General features: G+C 47.6%; 1 protein-coding gene across 1 annotated transcript in view; it reads right to left on the reverse strand.

Annotated features, from left to right (window-relative positions):
• Window positions 1-23: 23 nt before the first annotated feature.
• Window positions 24-17,332, reverse strand: part of LOC138825585 (IQ domain-containing protein K-like) — a 68,724-nt gene continuing 51,415 nt past the window's right edge. The window contains exon 7 of the mRNA XM_070020244.1: window positions 24-673. Coding sequence (XP_069876345.1) covers window positions 618-673 — 56 coding nt within the window. The 3' untranslated portion in view covers window positions 24-617. The remainder of the gene's footprint in view (window positions 674-17,332) is intronic.

Consider the following 17,332-nt stretch of genomic DNA (forward strand, 5'->3'; position numbering starts at 1 on the left):
AGCTTGTCAAAATCACCCACACTGGGCCTTCTGCTGATTCTGGGATTTTTTTTTTTTTTTTTTCTGAATGGGAGAATCTTGGTTCTCAGAGCAAACTGCAGAAGGAATGAATGCAGTAAGTTAATTTATCCGTAATAAAAGCAAGACTTTAATACTTTGGGGCCTAGACAAGGGAAATTCTTCGTGATCCTTGTCTGGCTTTAAGTAAAGCCTCATGTTGGGCTGGGAATGTATCTTGGTGGTCGGGTTGGGCAGCTGCCCAACACCACAAGAAATGAACAAACACTTCAAGTACAGATTGTTTTGAAAGCGGGAAAAACAGTGACACAGCACCTCATCTCCAGTGTGGATGAGATTCCATGGTGTTTTGAACAGCGGCTGGCAGGGGATGCTCCGGAAGCAGTAAGGAAGTATCAGGACGTAGAGAAACACTTCCGGATGATGCAGCAGGCGAAGCCTCCACCCCACTCTTTACACTAGAGCTTGTCTGCCACAGATCCTTTCTGGACTGCACTGAGCAAGTAGTTCTGTTAATTCGAAATGGAGAGCACACTGGACATCTTCCTGGCCTGGGGTAACCAGTGTGCTAGTCACGAAGGGGAAGAAGGGGCGCAGAGTTAAGGAGATGAAATTGTGGCTGCATGTACCTCCTCGTCCTCCATTTTGCATTTCACTGCAAAGAGATGAAAGAGAAAAGTCAGGATTGGCTTCCACCCGTGGGCATATCAGCTTTTGGAAGCTGGGAGGGGGTGGACCAAGCCCGTGGCCGAGCTGCTGGGTCTCCACTGTGGAGGCACAAGTCAGTTTCTGCATGGTTCAGGCCATTTTTTTTTTTTTGCAAGTCCTGGGGCTTGAACTCAAGGCCTGGGTGCTGTCCCTGAGCTTCTTTGTGCTCAAGGCTAGCACTCTACCACTTAAGCCATAGCTCTACTTCTGGATTTTTCTGAGTAGTTTATTGGAGATAAGAGTCTCACGGACTTTCCTGCCCAGACTGGCTTCAAACCATGATCCTCCCATCTCAGCCTCCTGTGTAGCTAGGATTACGGGTGTCAGCCACCAGCACCCAGCTAAGGCCATTCTTAATCCACTGGGAAATGGTTAGACACACAAACTCAGGACCCCATTCCAGAGGCATAGAATCAAATGGGAGAAGAGGCCCAGCCTCCTGCATTTTAACAAGGCCATCGGGGGGCTCTAATTGGTGCCACATGAAGTTTTGAGGCCTACTGAGTACAGGCTGTCTACCCTGGCTGCTGATAAGATTGTGGGGTGGGGTGCCTGAATCTCACTCCAGAAATTCCACTGCCATGGGCCTTGGGTCCTGCCAACAGCATCAAAGCTGTGGGTGGCCAACATGCAGGCAGGATTGAGAGGGACTGCTGCTTTTGGTCTTTCCTTTAAAGAAACGTGACTAGGAGACCCTCAAAGGAGTCGAGAATCCTCCAGGCGTCATCTCCTTTCCTGCTGGCTGCCTGTGAGTATCAAAACTTAGACTGTTTGAAAGACATTGTCTCTGGTCTACCACTGCAGAGGGCACAGGTGGCTGGGAGAAGGGGGAGGGGGACCGGCTTCCAGGAGGAATTCCCAGCCCTTGGGCTTCATCCTTTAGCCTGAAGGAACAACTTATCTGCTTGCATTGGTCTAGGGCTGCATCCAGTCCCTGCCACCCACTACACTGGCGCACTGGCAGGACAAGGAGGGCATTGCAGATGTCTTTATCAGGGGAGGCGGGGAGGGCTGAGCTAGGGACTTCTGCTCTGTCCAGGCAGAAGCTGAGACCCACCATCTAGCACAGAAAGGTTGGAAAGAAAAGTGGCAGCCAGGCTTCATGGGCTCACGCCTGTGATCCTAGCTACTCAGGAGGCTGAGATCTGAAGATCGAGGTTCAAAGCTAGTCTAGGCAGGTAAGTCTATGAGGCTCTTCTCTCCAACTAACCAGTAAAAAGACAGAAGGGGAGATGTGGCTCACATGGTAGAGTGCTAGTCTTGAGCAAAAAAAATTCAAGGGTCAGCATCCAGATCCTGAGTTCAAATCCCAGTAGCAGCATGCACACACACACACAGTGACAATATGGTCTGGCAGTGGAACTATGCCCGTGCCCAGGCCCTGCCCTACACGAAGGCATCAGCCTCTGCAGGGGCAAGCACATGAAATGGAGCATGACAGCAGACTCCATCCAGACCTGTGGTCCCTACGGAGCCCCACACACAGGAACTCAGAGCCTGTGTTGCCTGCAGATGCCACACATAGGTACCTGTGGCAGGAATTAGGACGCTCACAACCACAGGAGCCCAGGAACATCCAAAATGTCTATCAACAGCCCGTTGGATAAGCACACTGCGGCTTGCCTGAACAGGGGCCGTGAGGCAGTGGGTGTGAACAAGCCTGGACCCAGATTAGCTCAGGAAGACACTGGGTGGGTGGGGAATAATATATAGAGTGCAGTGGGCTCTAGTTCCAGAAGATCTAATTGTTAGGTTTGTGTATAAAGGTGAAGAGAAAGGAAAGATTGCCATCCGAAGAATCTGGGGAGGTGGCTCCATTGCTGGGGCTGGTGGCACATGCCTGTAATCCCATCACTCAACAGGCAGAAGTGCGAGGATCACGGGCTTGAGGCCAGCCTGGCTGCAGGGAGGTCAAGGCCAGGCTGAGCTACACAGCCACATGGTGTCTCAGAAACACAGAGGCATGGATGGTGTGCTCTCTTCCTCGGGTGGTAGCTACAAGCACAATTGTTTTATGGTATGTGTTTTATTGTTGCTAACACGTATCTATTTCACCCTCCCCAGAAGATGAAAAGAAGGAAAAATGCCAACCTGTTCCTTGAAATCAAAAAGCCAACCAAGGGGCTGGGAAGGTGGCTCAGTGGTAGAGCGCTTGCCTTGCATGCATGAGGCTCTGGGTTCGATCCCTCAGCACCACATAAGCAGAAAAAGCCGGAAGTGGCGCTGTGGCTCAAGTAGTAGAGCACTAGCCTTGAGCTGAAGAGCTGAGGGACAGTGCCCAGACCCATTGTTGAAGCCTCACAACCAACAACAACAACAAAAAAGCCAACCTATAAGCTGGGTGCCAGTGGCTCACGGCTGTTATTCTAGCTACGCAGGGGGCTGAGATTTGAGAATCACAGTTCAAAGCCTACCCTGATAGAAAAATCTATGAGATTCTTATCTTCAGTTAACCAAGAGAAGGCCAGAAGTGGAGCTTGGCTCAAGTAGCACAGTGCCAGCCTTGAATGAAAAAGCTAAGAGACAGTGCCCAGACCCTGAGTTCAGTCCCCAGTACAGGCGAAGAACAAAAACGAAAAACAAACACAGAATGGCTGGGCACAGTAGTACACACTTGTAGTCCCAGTTGTAGAGGATGCTGAGGCAGGAGGATCGGGAGGAATGGGAGGAGTAAGAACCCACCCACATGGTGGCTGAAGTACTGCTTCTACCTTGGCTCAAAAGATGTCATTGTGGTTGGCTCTGTACCCCAACAGACAGATGCCTCGGTGCCCCTGAGCCGTCCTTGTCCCCTGTGGCAGGCTGGTGCCCAGCCGGTTCCAGAAGAGCTGGGAGAGTGGAAAATCCCGGAGAGATGCGCCAGCCCTTCAGCTTGCATGAAAGGAGAAGTGACCGCAGGGCCCTGCATGCTGATGAGGCTGGCTGCCTGTCCTGGGTGTCTGTCCTCTCCTGCCACAGCCCAGGAAACAGCCTCCCAGCCAGGGAGGAGAAGATGCTATGGGTCAGGCAGCGCCTCACCACACAGGCCACAGGGGGCCCCCACAAAGCACCACCTGGGGCAGAAATCCAGGCTCCCAGACCCTGTACCCGATGCAAAGGCTGCCTCCAAGGGCAGGGTCTGGAGTCACCATGGCCCCGTGTCCTTCTGGCCTGGGGAAGAGCTCAGTACTGGGTCCAATGGGGGGAGGCGGGGGGGGGGGGGGGAAGGGAGGGGCAAGTTAAGGAACGGCCTCTGACTGCAAGGGCCACTGGGACAAGCTAAGGCAATAGACTGGAAGTGGTTCCTGATGGGTCTGATCAGAGTTAAGCACTCAGTGAGTCTCGGCTGTCTTTATTCTTAGGACATGGTGTTTCCCTCAAGGAGCTCCAGGTCTAGACAGGGAAGCAGTGCCACAAATGGAAACTCTTACTCAGGATGCTCCCAGACTGCAGAGAGAACATACTTCTAGAACATTCACAACAGTGCTAGGACCTGAGGCCATGCAGGGGACTCAGCCATAAGCTCAAGTCTGCAGTCTGTATATGAATCCAGAAAGGCCAGGCATGGTGACTTGTGCCTGTAATCCTGCCGGCTCAGGAAGCAGAGATCAGGAAGATCAAGGTTGGAAGCCAGACCTCAGCTCAATCAATAAGCCATGCTGTGGTGCTTCAAGACTTTAATCCCAGCTGGTGGGAAGGGGAAATAGGATTGAGATCTGAGGGTAGCCCCAAAGACAATAACAAAAACAAAAACAAAACACTATCCTATCTAAAAAATAACCTAAAGGGAAGCGATCTCTGGGTATGGTTCAACTGGCAGAGCACCTACTTGAAGCCTTTAGTTCAAGCCCTAGTAGTGTCAATTTTTTTTTATTTTTACCCAATGATTACTCATTTTGCAGGATTCTAGGTAAACTATAAATGTTTCCGCAGGGTTTTTTTTTTGGGGGGGTGTTTTGTTTGCTTGCTTTTGGTTCTGAGCACTGAACCCAGAACCTTGTGCATGTTAGGCAAGTACTCTCCCACTTCAACAATGCCCTTTTTCAGGTAGGGTCTTATCTTTGCCCAGGCTGGCCTCAAACTGTGATCCTCCAGTCTCTGCCTTCCAAGATTTCTATGGTGTTTATTGAGCCCCAGACACATGTATCGATTGAATGACAGGGAGGTGAAGGCTGGCCTCCCCAGCACAGAGGTGAACAGCACCAGGTCACACCTGGGTGGATAGGCTCTCAGGCTGAGGGAGCAGGGTCGAAGTCTCACACCTAGGGCCACCAGAGCAGCAAGAACATAAAGACGGAGCTAGCACTACATCATCATCTAACACAGAAACAACCTAAACACCTTTCCTTCTCTAATGTCTGCTAGGCTAGCCCCATGTTGCCATTACTGCATAGTGTCTCCCGACACTGGACACCCTTCGAAAGCAGGCTGAACATGGTATGAATGAACACGGGCAAAGCCCGCCAGAGCTGGTCCTGTTGACTTTGTTTCTCTCCACATTCTCAGCTGCTGCTGCCCAGGCCAAGCCTTCATAAACATCCGCGGCATCCTGGTTGCTCAGGGTATATAAAAAGTTCTCACCTCCTTTGCCCTGGCAGAAGGTTTGGATATTAAATGCTGCCTTCCAAACGCGTGAAACAGATACCCCACTTTATTTTTAAGCATCTCCTCTGCAAGTATGGACAGTTAATAAATAATGGAGCAGTGATTGTGATTGGTCCTCTGGGATTCTGGGAGTGGTATTTGATTGGGCTGACTCCAATGCCAGTGAGGAGACCCCAGGGACTAAGAAAAGGTTTCCTATGAAGAGAAGGGGGCGGAGCTACGATTCCAAGCTTGTCAATCAGAGTTCTTTCTGATGGAAGCCCCCAGCGGTGGGGAAAGAGAATGGAACTTTGCAGCCACCTACTTCATCAAGGTCATTTTTGCCCCCATAAACATGGTAAAGGTGTCCACCGCTCCATACTCACTGCCACCAGCACTGGGGGACTCATTCCCAGCCCTACCTCCAGCACAGCTTCGAACAAGCCACTGAGCTTCTGGAAGCCAAAAGCATCCCTTATCTATGGAATTGGTTTTACCATGGGCCTTACTACATTGGGCAATCTTGATATTTAAATACAAAAGTCACAAGCTCCAACCATCAGAGAGTGAGGCCTAGCATACCACAGTTAGGATAGTGTGTGTGTGTGTGTGTGTGTGTGTGTGTGTGTGTGTGTGTGTGTGTGAGTGTGTGTGTGTGTGCTGGTACTGGGATTTGAACTCAGGGCCTAAGTGATTTGGTGTGTGTGTGTGTGTGTGTGTGTGTGTGTGTGTGTGTGTGTGTGTGTGTGTGTGTGTGTGTGTGTATGTGTGTGTGTGCTGGTACTGGGATTTGAACTCAGGGCCTAAGTGTTGTCCCTCAGCTTTTTATGCTCAAGGGTAGTGCTCTACTACTTGAGCCACAGTTCCACTTCTGGCTTTTTGGTGCTTAATTGGAGAATAGGTCTCACAGACTTTCCTGTGGTTTGAACCCTGATCCTCAGCTCTCAGCCTCCTGAGTAGCTAAGATTACTGGTGTGAGCTACCGGTGCCCAGCTACCATCTGAGTCTTTATCCTGCTTCCCCAGCACAGAGCCCCCCAAACTGTGGGCATCTGTATACTGATGTGTCATTTTGTATGCTAATTGGATGGCTCCTGGGTACCCACACACACACACACAAATTTGGGCCAGTTGCCAGGGAAACCAACCATGTAATTAAAAGTTGCCACTTTCAGCCCCATTGGCAATCTCTGGGGAGGGGAGAGTTGATCACCAAGGGCCAATGATTTAATCAAGCATGTTGACTTAGAGCCTCCAGAGAGACGGTACAGGATAGGATTCTGAGAGGTTTTTTTTTTTTTTTTAGCTCTTTTTTTTTTTTTTTAATTGTGAAAATACCATACAGAGGGGTCACTATTACATGGGCAAAATAATGAGTACATTTCTTATCAGGCATTGTTGCCTCCTCCTTTGTTTCCCCTTCCCATCTTCCCCACCTCCCCTTGCCCCTCACTCCCCCCCACCAAAGTTGTAAAGTTTACTTTTCGACATAACAATTCGTACATCTCATTGTTGCAATGGGTCCACCTGTATCCCTATTTAAATGATTTGTTTTTTCCCTTCCCCTCCACAAATTATACCAACATCAAATACAGTGAAAACAGGGGTTATACCATGGGGGAGGGACATACAAAGCAACAAAGAAATCATCTTATAAATATGTTAGAAACAATTGCATGAAAGCAAAAACATCTGAATACTTATCTTGGGGTTCATTTCACTTAACATCAACTTATCTGACCTTTCTACATGGTTACACACATAAAAGACCTGGAGGGTGGCAGCCCCAAGCCTTCTCTCCCTCGACCCTCTCCTGAGTTGCGTCCTGAGTAGGAAACCGGCAGGAGCAGTGTGTGGGTCTCCACTGAAAACAGTGCAGGTGGCTTTGTGAGGCTGAGCCTTTAAGCTGGGGTCTGTGCTAACTCCAGTTAGTGCTGGACTTGTTTTACTCAACTGGTACCTGCAGAGAGCAGGAGAATCGCTGGAGTGTGTGTGTGCATGAGTGTGTCTGAGCATGCACATGTGTGAAAGCCTGTATTATGAAGGGATGTGGAAGGTCCCCCAGAGGCTTGGTGTCTGGTACAGCTGGGGGTGCTGCGGTCTAGTTGCACAAGGCTGGGCTTCTGGGGACATTCCTTGAGGGGACCCTGGCCCCTTTCTCCCTCTAGGGACTCCTGCCATGATGTGGTGCCTCACTACAGGCTCAAGGCCCTGGGACAAATGACCGTGCACTGAAATCAGTGAAAACCTTTCCTCCTCTTACGTTGTCTGCCTCGTGTGTTTTGTCATAGTGCTGGAAAGCAGATGAACACACAAGACTGGCACCAGGAAGGAGGCCCCCGTTGTGACAACATGCTTGTTGGGGTCCAGAGGCCATTGGAACGGGTTGAGGGGAGGAACTCAGGAAAGTCTGGAGAAGCAGATTGAAAAATGAGACTCCTCCCAGCCGCTAATTTCTAGGAAATTCAGCCTCAGCCACAGCAGCGGTATTACTTGTAATGGGGAAAATTAGAAAGAAGTACCTGGCAGGAAAACCACCCACTATGTAACCATCCAGCGTAGAAGAAGCTGACCCACATGTGGCTCCGTGTCCTGCCACCTGGACCTTGGTCCCGAGTCTCTCACCCACCCGACATGATGGGAAGGTTTTTGTGGATGTGAGGGGGCTCAACTGAGAAGCACATTAATCATGACCGAATGAGGCATGTGCATGGCTGACTTCCATCTCAGAGGAAGCTACTTAAGAACACTGCAGATCCTGAGGTCTAGTTGAGAACAACTAGCTAAACGCTCAGTGTACCTGGGGTACTAAATACATGGCTTGTGGTTCTGCTTCTTATAGAAGAGGAGGAGGAAGTGGAGGAAGAGGGGAAAGATAAGGAGACACGTGTGTGACACTGCCAGAAGACAGACTTTGTGACAGTTCACCTTGATTTTAATGAAACTCAAATAAGCTTGTGGTTTAGTTGACCTTTGAGGCAGGGGAGTTCTCACTGTCTAGTTAAAAGCATGTGTCTAGAATACACAGCCAGCAGGCTTCCAGCCTGAGCAGCGATGCAGGCCATGAGACACCTGCACTTCCCAAACAGCTTCACAGGCTATGCTGAATCACACACACACACATACACACACACACATATACACACACACATACACACACACACAAATATCCTGGGATGCCAATGGAAAGAAACAAAGGCCAATCCTAGGATACTGCTGACACAGGAGATAGGCACAGACATGTGGAGACTAGGACTTGAACACAGGGCCTTTCTCTCTTTAAGGCTGGTACTCTACCCCTTGAGCCACACCCTTACTTCTGTCTTTTTGCTGGTTCACTGGAGACAAGAGTTTTTGAAAGTTTGTTTCTGAATCACAATCATGATTCTCAGATAAGATTACAGGTGTGAGCTACCAGTGCTGGGCCAAGGGGACAGGCTTTTAATTATTAAAAGGAAATGGTCTGTTCCCCCCTTTTTAATTATTATTATTTTTAACATTTAGCCTCCACAGCCTATGCCTTTAAATTTTTCCATGTCTGGGCTGAGGAGAGTTGAATCTGACACTGTGGCTGTTTGGATTCTAAATATAGAAGAGAAGGAAGAATATTAAGTGCCCAGGCAATGGTCGGGGGAGGGGGGAGGTGGGGATGTGTGGGATCTTCACCCTTTAAGTTAGGCTAACAGACAGCAATGTACTTGACGCCCTTAGCAACGGAAACAGAGGTTGGACCCTAATGGACTTTGAGGGAAACCAAGCATCAACGCATTTGTCCCCAAACAACATCAGAGCAGAGGAGGTAGAGGAGGGCAGAGGTCAAGCTGCTTGACCCTGTAACTTTCTTGCTGTGTGACCCCCAGATATAATTTCCAACATCTCTGTGCTTTCATTTTCTTCATGCATAAAAAGGCCCACAAGGGCCTTATGGTTCAGGGCTAATTGGCCTGAGTTAGAGTTAGAGTTAGAGTTACCCCTGGCGATGCGCCTGGGAAAACCCTTGCCTCACAAAAGACACAGTGAGTGTGAACACTGTTACTGGTGCAGAGGACATGGACAATCCAAAAAGAAAACCAAGCCATGGATGGTAGTGAACACCTGTAATCCCAGTACTCAGGAGGCTGAGGCAGGAAAGTTGAGATTTCAAACCAGCCTATGCTAAACAGAGAGACCCTCTATTAAAAAATGATTTTTTTTTAAAAAGGAAAGTCATCTGCATTTCTTTTATTTCTTCTTTTGTAGTACTAAGGTTTAAACTTAGGGCCTTGTTCTCTTGCTTACCTTTTTCTGCCCATGGTGGTGCTCTCCTTGAGTGACACCTTCAGTAGCTCCTTTCTGTTGGAGATGGAGTCATGGACTTTTCTGACCAGACTGGCTTTGAACCATGACCTTCCAGATCTTGGCCTCCTGAGTAGCTAGGATTACAAGCGTGAGCCACAGTACCTGCTATGGCTTTTTAATCACTGCTGGTCCTACACATACATTTGATGAGGACAGGCAGGACCACAGCCAACATGAAGAACAATACATACTAACCATGCTTAACACTCCACAACTCAAGTGGTAGAGTACCTCACTAGCAAGCTTGAGGCCCTGAATTCAAATCACAGTACAATCATGGAAGAAGAAGGAGAATGAGGAGGAAGAGGAGAGAGAGGAGCAAGAGAAGAGGGAGGAGGAAGAGAAAAAGGAGGAGAAGGAAGAGGGGAAGGAGCAGGAGGAAGAAGAAGAGGAGGAGGAAGAGGAAGAAGAGGAGGAAGAAAAGTAGTTTTTCCTTTATTAGCCACTTAATGTGAGCCAGACAGGAGTCTAGGCAGATGTTACTAACTGTTAGCTTCATATCTTCTTGCTATGGTAATGGTGTGCAGGAAGGCTGGGCTATCCCCTCCCCTGGACAGCTTTCCAGGGGTTCCCAGTTTTCTCTAGCTGTTGGCAAGCCCCCTGCATTTTCAGAATCACCAGGAGGAGTGGCCAGCAATGAGTAAGGAAACTAAGCTGAGGAAGTTAGAAATGCTCATTTGCATAAGTGTGAAGTTGGGGGTCTTGAACTTCGGGGCTCTACTTTTGTTTCTCAGCAGAGCAGTACGATCTGAAGTCTGAGCATTTTGGGAGAAGGCATGTCCTGGCTGTGTGGACTTCGGCAAAGTTCAAATGACAAGATCTGTGTGAAAGCTGACATCATCTAAGCACCCCCAGCTGCTGCTGAGTCAGAGAAACAGAAGAGACGGAAGCAAAGTATGAAGTCACTAGATGTCTCTTAAGAATGCTTTCTTTTGTGGGTTGAAATGGAGAGGGAGAGAAGGAAGAGAGAGAAAAAGGCAAATGAAAATGGCACCCTCTGGATTTATAGGTCTCTTTCTTTTTAAAGGGCCAGGGTACTATGTAAACAATGACCTCAGAACCCTGTTTGAGGCATAGTAATTCTTACTTTACAAGGTGCAAAAATGAAGCACAAAGATGATATCACCCATCAAAGTCCCACAGTGGCTGGTGGCATTAAGTACAAATCGATGCATCTTCCAGTGATAAATTGGTGACATCTAAATCGAATATATGCATGCCCTTGGACCCAGCCAATCTACATCTAAGAATCTGTCCTATAGAAATATTGTGTACGAGAAAATATGCCTACAAAAGTGGTATGGGAGGGATGGGCACAGTGGCATGTGTCTATAATCCCAGGCACACATCTATAATCAGGAGGCAGAGACAAGAGGATCAAAGTTGAATTGACCTACCGCCTGGGCAAAGTTAGCTTGAGATCTTACGTGAAATACATACATACACACATACACACATACACACATACACACATACATACATACATAAAAGCAAAAGCAAAAGTTCTGGGAGTGTAGCTAAAGTAGCAGAATGCCCAAGTGCAAGGCATGAGTTCAAGCCACCATACTGGAAGGGGAAAAGGGGCAGGGAAGAGGGATGAATTAGGTACTCAGCCTCCCCTACCCCCATCCTCCCCTACATATCAGTGGCCTGTGGCCATCATTGCAGTGTTGGCAGGCAGGGTAGGATGGTGCCACTGCCCATCCTGTGGTCCCTGATGGGAAGGTCCGCTGGGCCAGTGTGTTATAGTAGACACTTGGGCTGGTGGATGGTCCTAGGCAGCCTCTTTGGCACTAGGCAGACCTGGGTCTAAATCTCTGGTCTCTGTGTTACCTAGGCAGGTCAGGTGCCCTCCCAGCTCTGTTCTGCTTTTGTGGTCAGTGGAGATGGTGGCATCTTTCCCTGACAGAGGGGTAAGACCTGCAGGGAAAACTGGTGCTCAGACTTGAGACTGGCACCAGATATGTGCCAGAAGCAATCTAGGCAGCATCTAAGTCACTGCAGATACCCTGGCCAGGGTGAGGTGCTTAGTTTTTGTGTGTGTGTGGAGGGGGGTTGTTTGTTTGTCAGTTGTGGGGCTTGAACTCTTGGCCTGGGCACTGTCCCTCAGCTCTTCAGCTCAAGGCGAGCACTCTACCATTTGAGCCACAGCACCACTTCCAGTTTTCTGATAGTTTATAAGAGTCTCACGGACTTTCCTGTCGGAGCTGGCTTTAAACCATGATCCTATCTCAGTCTCCTGAGTAGTTAGGATTATAGGCATGAGCTACCAGCTTCCAGCGTGAGGTGCTTAAACACATTTGTGTGTGTGTGTGTGTGTGTGTGTGTGTGTGTGTGTTGTTTGCTGGGGGTCAAACCCAGGGCCTTGTGCATTCTAGGCGTTCACTCTTTCCCTAAGCTACATCCCTAGCCTGAGAAAATCCTTTCAACAGTAGTGAAATCTTAAAAGCCAGGACTTGTTATACAATCTAAACTTATAGCAGGGAAAGGAATGTTTCTTTAGCTCCTCTTGTTGCTGGATTTCATCTTCTCCTAGTAGAAGCACTGCTCTAAACAGATGGAGAAAGGGAAGAAAATCGGCCACTATGTGTGTACTCCAGACCTATTTGTGAGTGAAAACCACGAATCTTAGCTCTAGGAAGGCGTATGCTTCCAGGAAACTTGTTTCATTTGAGGACACAATACACTCTGAACAATCCTCTTTTCTTTATTGCTCTGGCTTCTAGGAAGCTCAGAGCCCTATTTCTATTTATTATAGGAACATTTTTGCCACTATTGTGTAAGGTATCAGAAAAGGGCCCAATGTTTCCTGAATAACTGGTTTGTCTTTTTGCTTAGAGACGTCATAGTGACTTAGTTAACACTGCATTTCCTCTTTGTCCTGTCTCTAAGAATATTTCTGTGTTTGTTGAATGGGGCTGAACTTTCAGTTACAAGACAAATCATTTCTGGGGATCTAATGGAGAGAGTGGCAGGGTGACTGTAGTTAGCAAAACTTTACTGTTTACATGAAGTTTGATAAGAGGGAAGACCATAAATGTCCTCACCCCCACACACACACCTACTCAAGTGGTAATTATGGGAGATGACTGATGTGGTCAACAATTTAGTTGTGCTAATCATTAAGCAACACAGATTTATATTAACTAGAGCAATGCCTTGTACTTCTTTTAAAATGTGTATGTATGTATATATATATATATATATATATATCTTCATACTAAGGGCCTTGTGCTTGCTAGATAGGTGTTCTACCACTTTAGCCATGTGTACCCAGATTTTCAAGGTAGGGTCTTGCTTTATGCCCAGTCCTTCCTGGGCTTTGATTCTCCTATTTGTTCCTCCCCAAGTTACTGAGGAAGGCAAGGAAGGCACCACTTCACTCAGTCATTGGTTGAAACAGAGTCTCATATATTTTTTGAGAGGGAGGGTGGGGGGCAGCTGGACTGGCTTCAAACTATGGTCCCTTAATCTCCACTTCCCAAATAGCCAGGATTACAGGCTTGAGCCATCACACCCAGATATATTAGTTTTATTTGCGTTTAGTATTTTAAAATAAAAAATAAATCTCTAGCAACTGTAGAGTCTTACGGCATTTTACTAACAGCATTCAGTGCCTTCATTTCTTTCCCCTAATCTTAATTTTAAACTCAGTAATGTTTATCTAAAATACTACGTCATGCATGTTTCTATAACTATTACAAACCGCTTAAGCAGGAAATAGACAGTTAAATCTCTTTTGACAGATCACATACTCCTTCCTCTCCCTACCTTGCCTTCAAAGTGTCAAGTGATAAAGTCATTTCGATTCTTTGGGAAGTAACACTGTGGCTCAAATGGTATAGCTCTAGCCTTGACTGCAAAGAGGCTCAGGGACAGTGCCTAGGCCCAGAGTTCAAGCCCCAAGGCTGGCAATAAATAAATAAATAAGAACAACAGAGATTCTTTATACAAGGCCCAGCTGGATGTGGTAGCTCACACCTGTAATCCCACATCTGTAGGAGGCATAGGTCTGAGGCAGGTCCTTAAACAAAAATAAGACCCTCTCTGAAACTAATAATATAAATAAAAAAGGAATAGAGTGTGGCTGAAGCTCAAAGAGTTCAATCTATAAAAATGCACCCATGAGGAAAATTTGCCTGTTGGTGAGGGTGGCAATGCGATCTGATCTGCGGCTGGGTTACTGAAATCATCTCCACAGCTCCTTTCTCCATGGGCCTACAAGATGCCTGCTATTGGAGGCAGGCACCATTGAGGGCAAAGTCCCATGTTAACACACTTTCACAGCATCCTTTGTGTTATTATTTTGGCTTAAACTTTCTGAAGAGGGCCAGCATGCTCAGAAGCGCTCCTGTCCACTGCCACCTCTATGACTCAGCTGCATACACCCCAAAGTATCTTTGTGGACCATTTTAACCTTTCTAAGGGGTCCTCATGACCTTGAGTTCGGCATACTGAGTAGCCGCACACCATCTTTCCTTTTTGTCTGTGACCTTACACTGAGCCCACCCAAGGGCTGGCCTAGGGACCATGTGTAGGCTCCCGAATAAGCCCTCCATGTCCTTGGTTTCAGGAGGGCTGCTTTGAAATAGTTCCCTACTCTCCATACCTGCGGCAGGTGACAAATCCTTCCCCCCCCTCCTTCTTGGCAATGCTTATTTTGGCTCTGTACCCATCAAGATAGGTACCATTGTGTTCCGTTACTGATATTCAATTACAAAGTACATTTGAAAACAATTACCATCTGAAGCTAAAAAGTATGCTGTTAATCTAGACAGGGTGTGTGTGTGTGTGTGTGTATGTGTGTGTGTGTGTGTGTGTGTGTGTGTGTGTGTGTGTGTGTGTGTGTGTACACATGCACGCATGCACATGCACATGCACATGCACGCACTGATCCTGGGGCTTGAACTCAGGGTCTGGGCAATGTCCCTAAGCTTTTTCACTCAAGTCTGGTGTCCTAACACTTGAGCAACAGCTCCACTTCTGGCTTTTTGGTCGTTAATTGGACATAAGAGTCTCATGGACTTTCCTACCCACAATGGCTTCGAATCTCAGTCCTAAAATCTCAGCCTCTTGAATATCAAGGATTACAGGCATAAGCCAGCAGTGCCTGGCTGAGACAGAATTTTTTACAAGATCGCCAACATGACTTAGACATCTTTTTAATTGCACTGGTTGAACGTTTTAACACACACATTTAAAAATAATTTAAGCATCTGTCCCAATGGCTAGAGACTGGAGGATAACTTCATACCATTCTGTCCTACAAGAAAATACTGTTTGGGATGGCAGCCTGACTCAGTGTAACATGAGACTGGTTATATATGACCGGAATTCTGTCCCAACAGCTGACATTCCTCTCCTTAGACCACCTGTCTGCACCAAGTTGCTCAAAAAAAAAAAAAAAAAAGAAGAACTTTTTCTAATATAAATACCAGAGTACAACAGCAGCAGCCTAAAATGATGTTTGTATATTGGATTAGTATGCAGACAAGTTTGAGTTTTTGTGATTTTTTTTTAAATGAAGTTGAAAACAAAACCAAAAATATATTCAGCCAGGTGTGGAGTGAGCCACCAGTGCCCTGCTCAGCTCTGTGGAACTTCAAGAAGCCCACACTTCCATGTCACCCAGTTAGTATAAGGTCACCCTTACCAACTGGTCTCAGTCATTGAAGATATAAGCAGAAAAAAAAACCTCAATGCCCAGACAATAAGCAGTTCACTGTTGATGGAATTTCCTGCAAAGGGTAGATCTGTGGGAGAATCTAGGAGTGGTTCACAAACCACTTTGGGCTGGGGACATAGCTCTATGGTACAGCCCTTGCTAAGCATGCATGAGGCTCTGGGTCCCACCCCCAGCACCACAAAGAACAACAAACCAGAGAGTGGCTTGTCCCTGCGGAGGTTATGTTACAACATGGCACAGAGAAAGGGCAGAGGGGAGCCCTAGCCTGCCACTGCTGTGTGACCCTGGGTAAGTCCCTTGACCTTCCTGGTCCTGTCTTCATTCTTATGCAGAATGAAGCCCAGATCTTCATCCCCTTACTCTGTATGTACAGACCCCCTGCTGTGGGCTGGGCTGTGGGAGGAAGGAAAAGGGGCACTGGGGCAACATGATGAACCCCTCCAACGACTCTGCTTGCCCAGAGTCTCTCAGAGGAAACCAACACAAGACTGCTGTGACACACAGACAGCTCCTAACACGGTTGTGACAGTGAAGGCACAGAGTGTCCTCTGAGCCGGGACCCATGCAAAGACCAGCTTCTGGAATCCTTCAACCTCTGGGGACACTGAGGCTTCATGAGGTTGTCTAGGTAAAGCTCATGTGCACAGACGTATAGTTCAAACATTTGGTCATTGTCCACTCATGTGTGCTGATATGTGTGTGCATGCATGCACACATGTACATACATGCATGTATGTATATGAGATAGGCAAGGGCACAATCACTGAGCTGCACCCAGACACAGCTTCCTCCTCACCTGACCTCAGCCTTTCTCTCTCTCTCTTTCTCTCCCCCCACCTCCTTCTTTCTTGTCTGTCTGTCTGTCTGCCTGTCCCAGGACTGTGTCCCAGGCTTTCACCAACTTGCATTTCCTCACGACTACACATTGTGGTGGAGCCCCTGGTGGCAAGATTGGCCCCTGGCTGGAATGGGACTGCTTGCTCTCTGCTCCCTGTAAGCTGATAACCACATCCAGTCCCATCTCCTCTTCCTGCTCCAAAGCCATCTCCAACTCCATCCATCAGCCTGCAGCACATCAGCCCCAGAGAACACAGAGAAATAGCCATCATAAGCCCACTGCACTTCCTTTGACCTTCTGACTGATTCCAGCACTGTCTTCCAACATCCAAGTGAAATGAAGGAGCAGTTGTGCATGGAGTGGACCAGGGCTGAGCCAGGCAAACAGCAGTGACTGCTCACCCTGCTTCTTTACAGGGCACACAGACTGCCAATGACTGCCCTCCTGCCCTGTAGCAGCCACCTCCTGCACAGTGGCTCATTTAAACCTCCTAACTCATCCACTCATCTATCCATTATCCATCTAGCGTTCACCCATCCATCCATCCATCCATCCATCCATCCATCCATCCATCCATCCATCCATCATCTATTCCTCATGTGTCCATCCATCATACACCCATCCATCCATCATCTGCCCATCATTCATCATCTGTCCATTCATCATACACCCATCATCATTCACCCATCCAATCATCCATCTATCTACCCACCCACCATCTATCCATCCATCCATCTATCCACTCACCCATTCACACATTCATCCCTTTTTGTTCTGTGTTGACCAGGACTAGGCACAAGTCAAGGAAGTGAGACAGGCAAAGCTGGATCTCCCCATGCAGGTTCCACTTGAGTAGGATGCTCTAGATCAACTATGAACAGATAAATCTACAACCAAGAATTCGCAAAACTGGGCTTGTGAGCCAGAACTGCAGATTCAGATGTCTGGTGGAGTCCATGAGACTCTTATGTACAGTTAACCAGCAGAAAGCTGGAAGTGGAGCTGTGGCTCAAGTGGTAGAGTGACAACCTTGAGAAGAAAAAAACAAGCAAGAGCAAGAAGTCCTGAGTTCAAGCCCCAGTACCTGCACACAAAAAATAAAAAGAATGATAGCAAGTAGGACACAATAGGGACATATAAGCCTAGCAGGTGTTGAGTGCTTGTTTTGAGAACTTGTTTGGA

The sequence above is a fragment of the Dipodomys merriami genome, unplaced genomic scaffold, assembly GCF_024711535.1.
Source record: "Dipodomys merriami isolate MVZ:Mamm:240054 unplaced genomic scaffold, mDipMer1.0.p SCAF_138, whole genome shotgun sequence".
NCBI classification, from domain to species: domain Eukaryota; kingdom Metazoa; phylum Chordata; class Mammalia; order Rodentia; family Heteromyidae; genus Dipodomys; species Dipodomys merriami.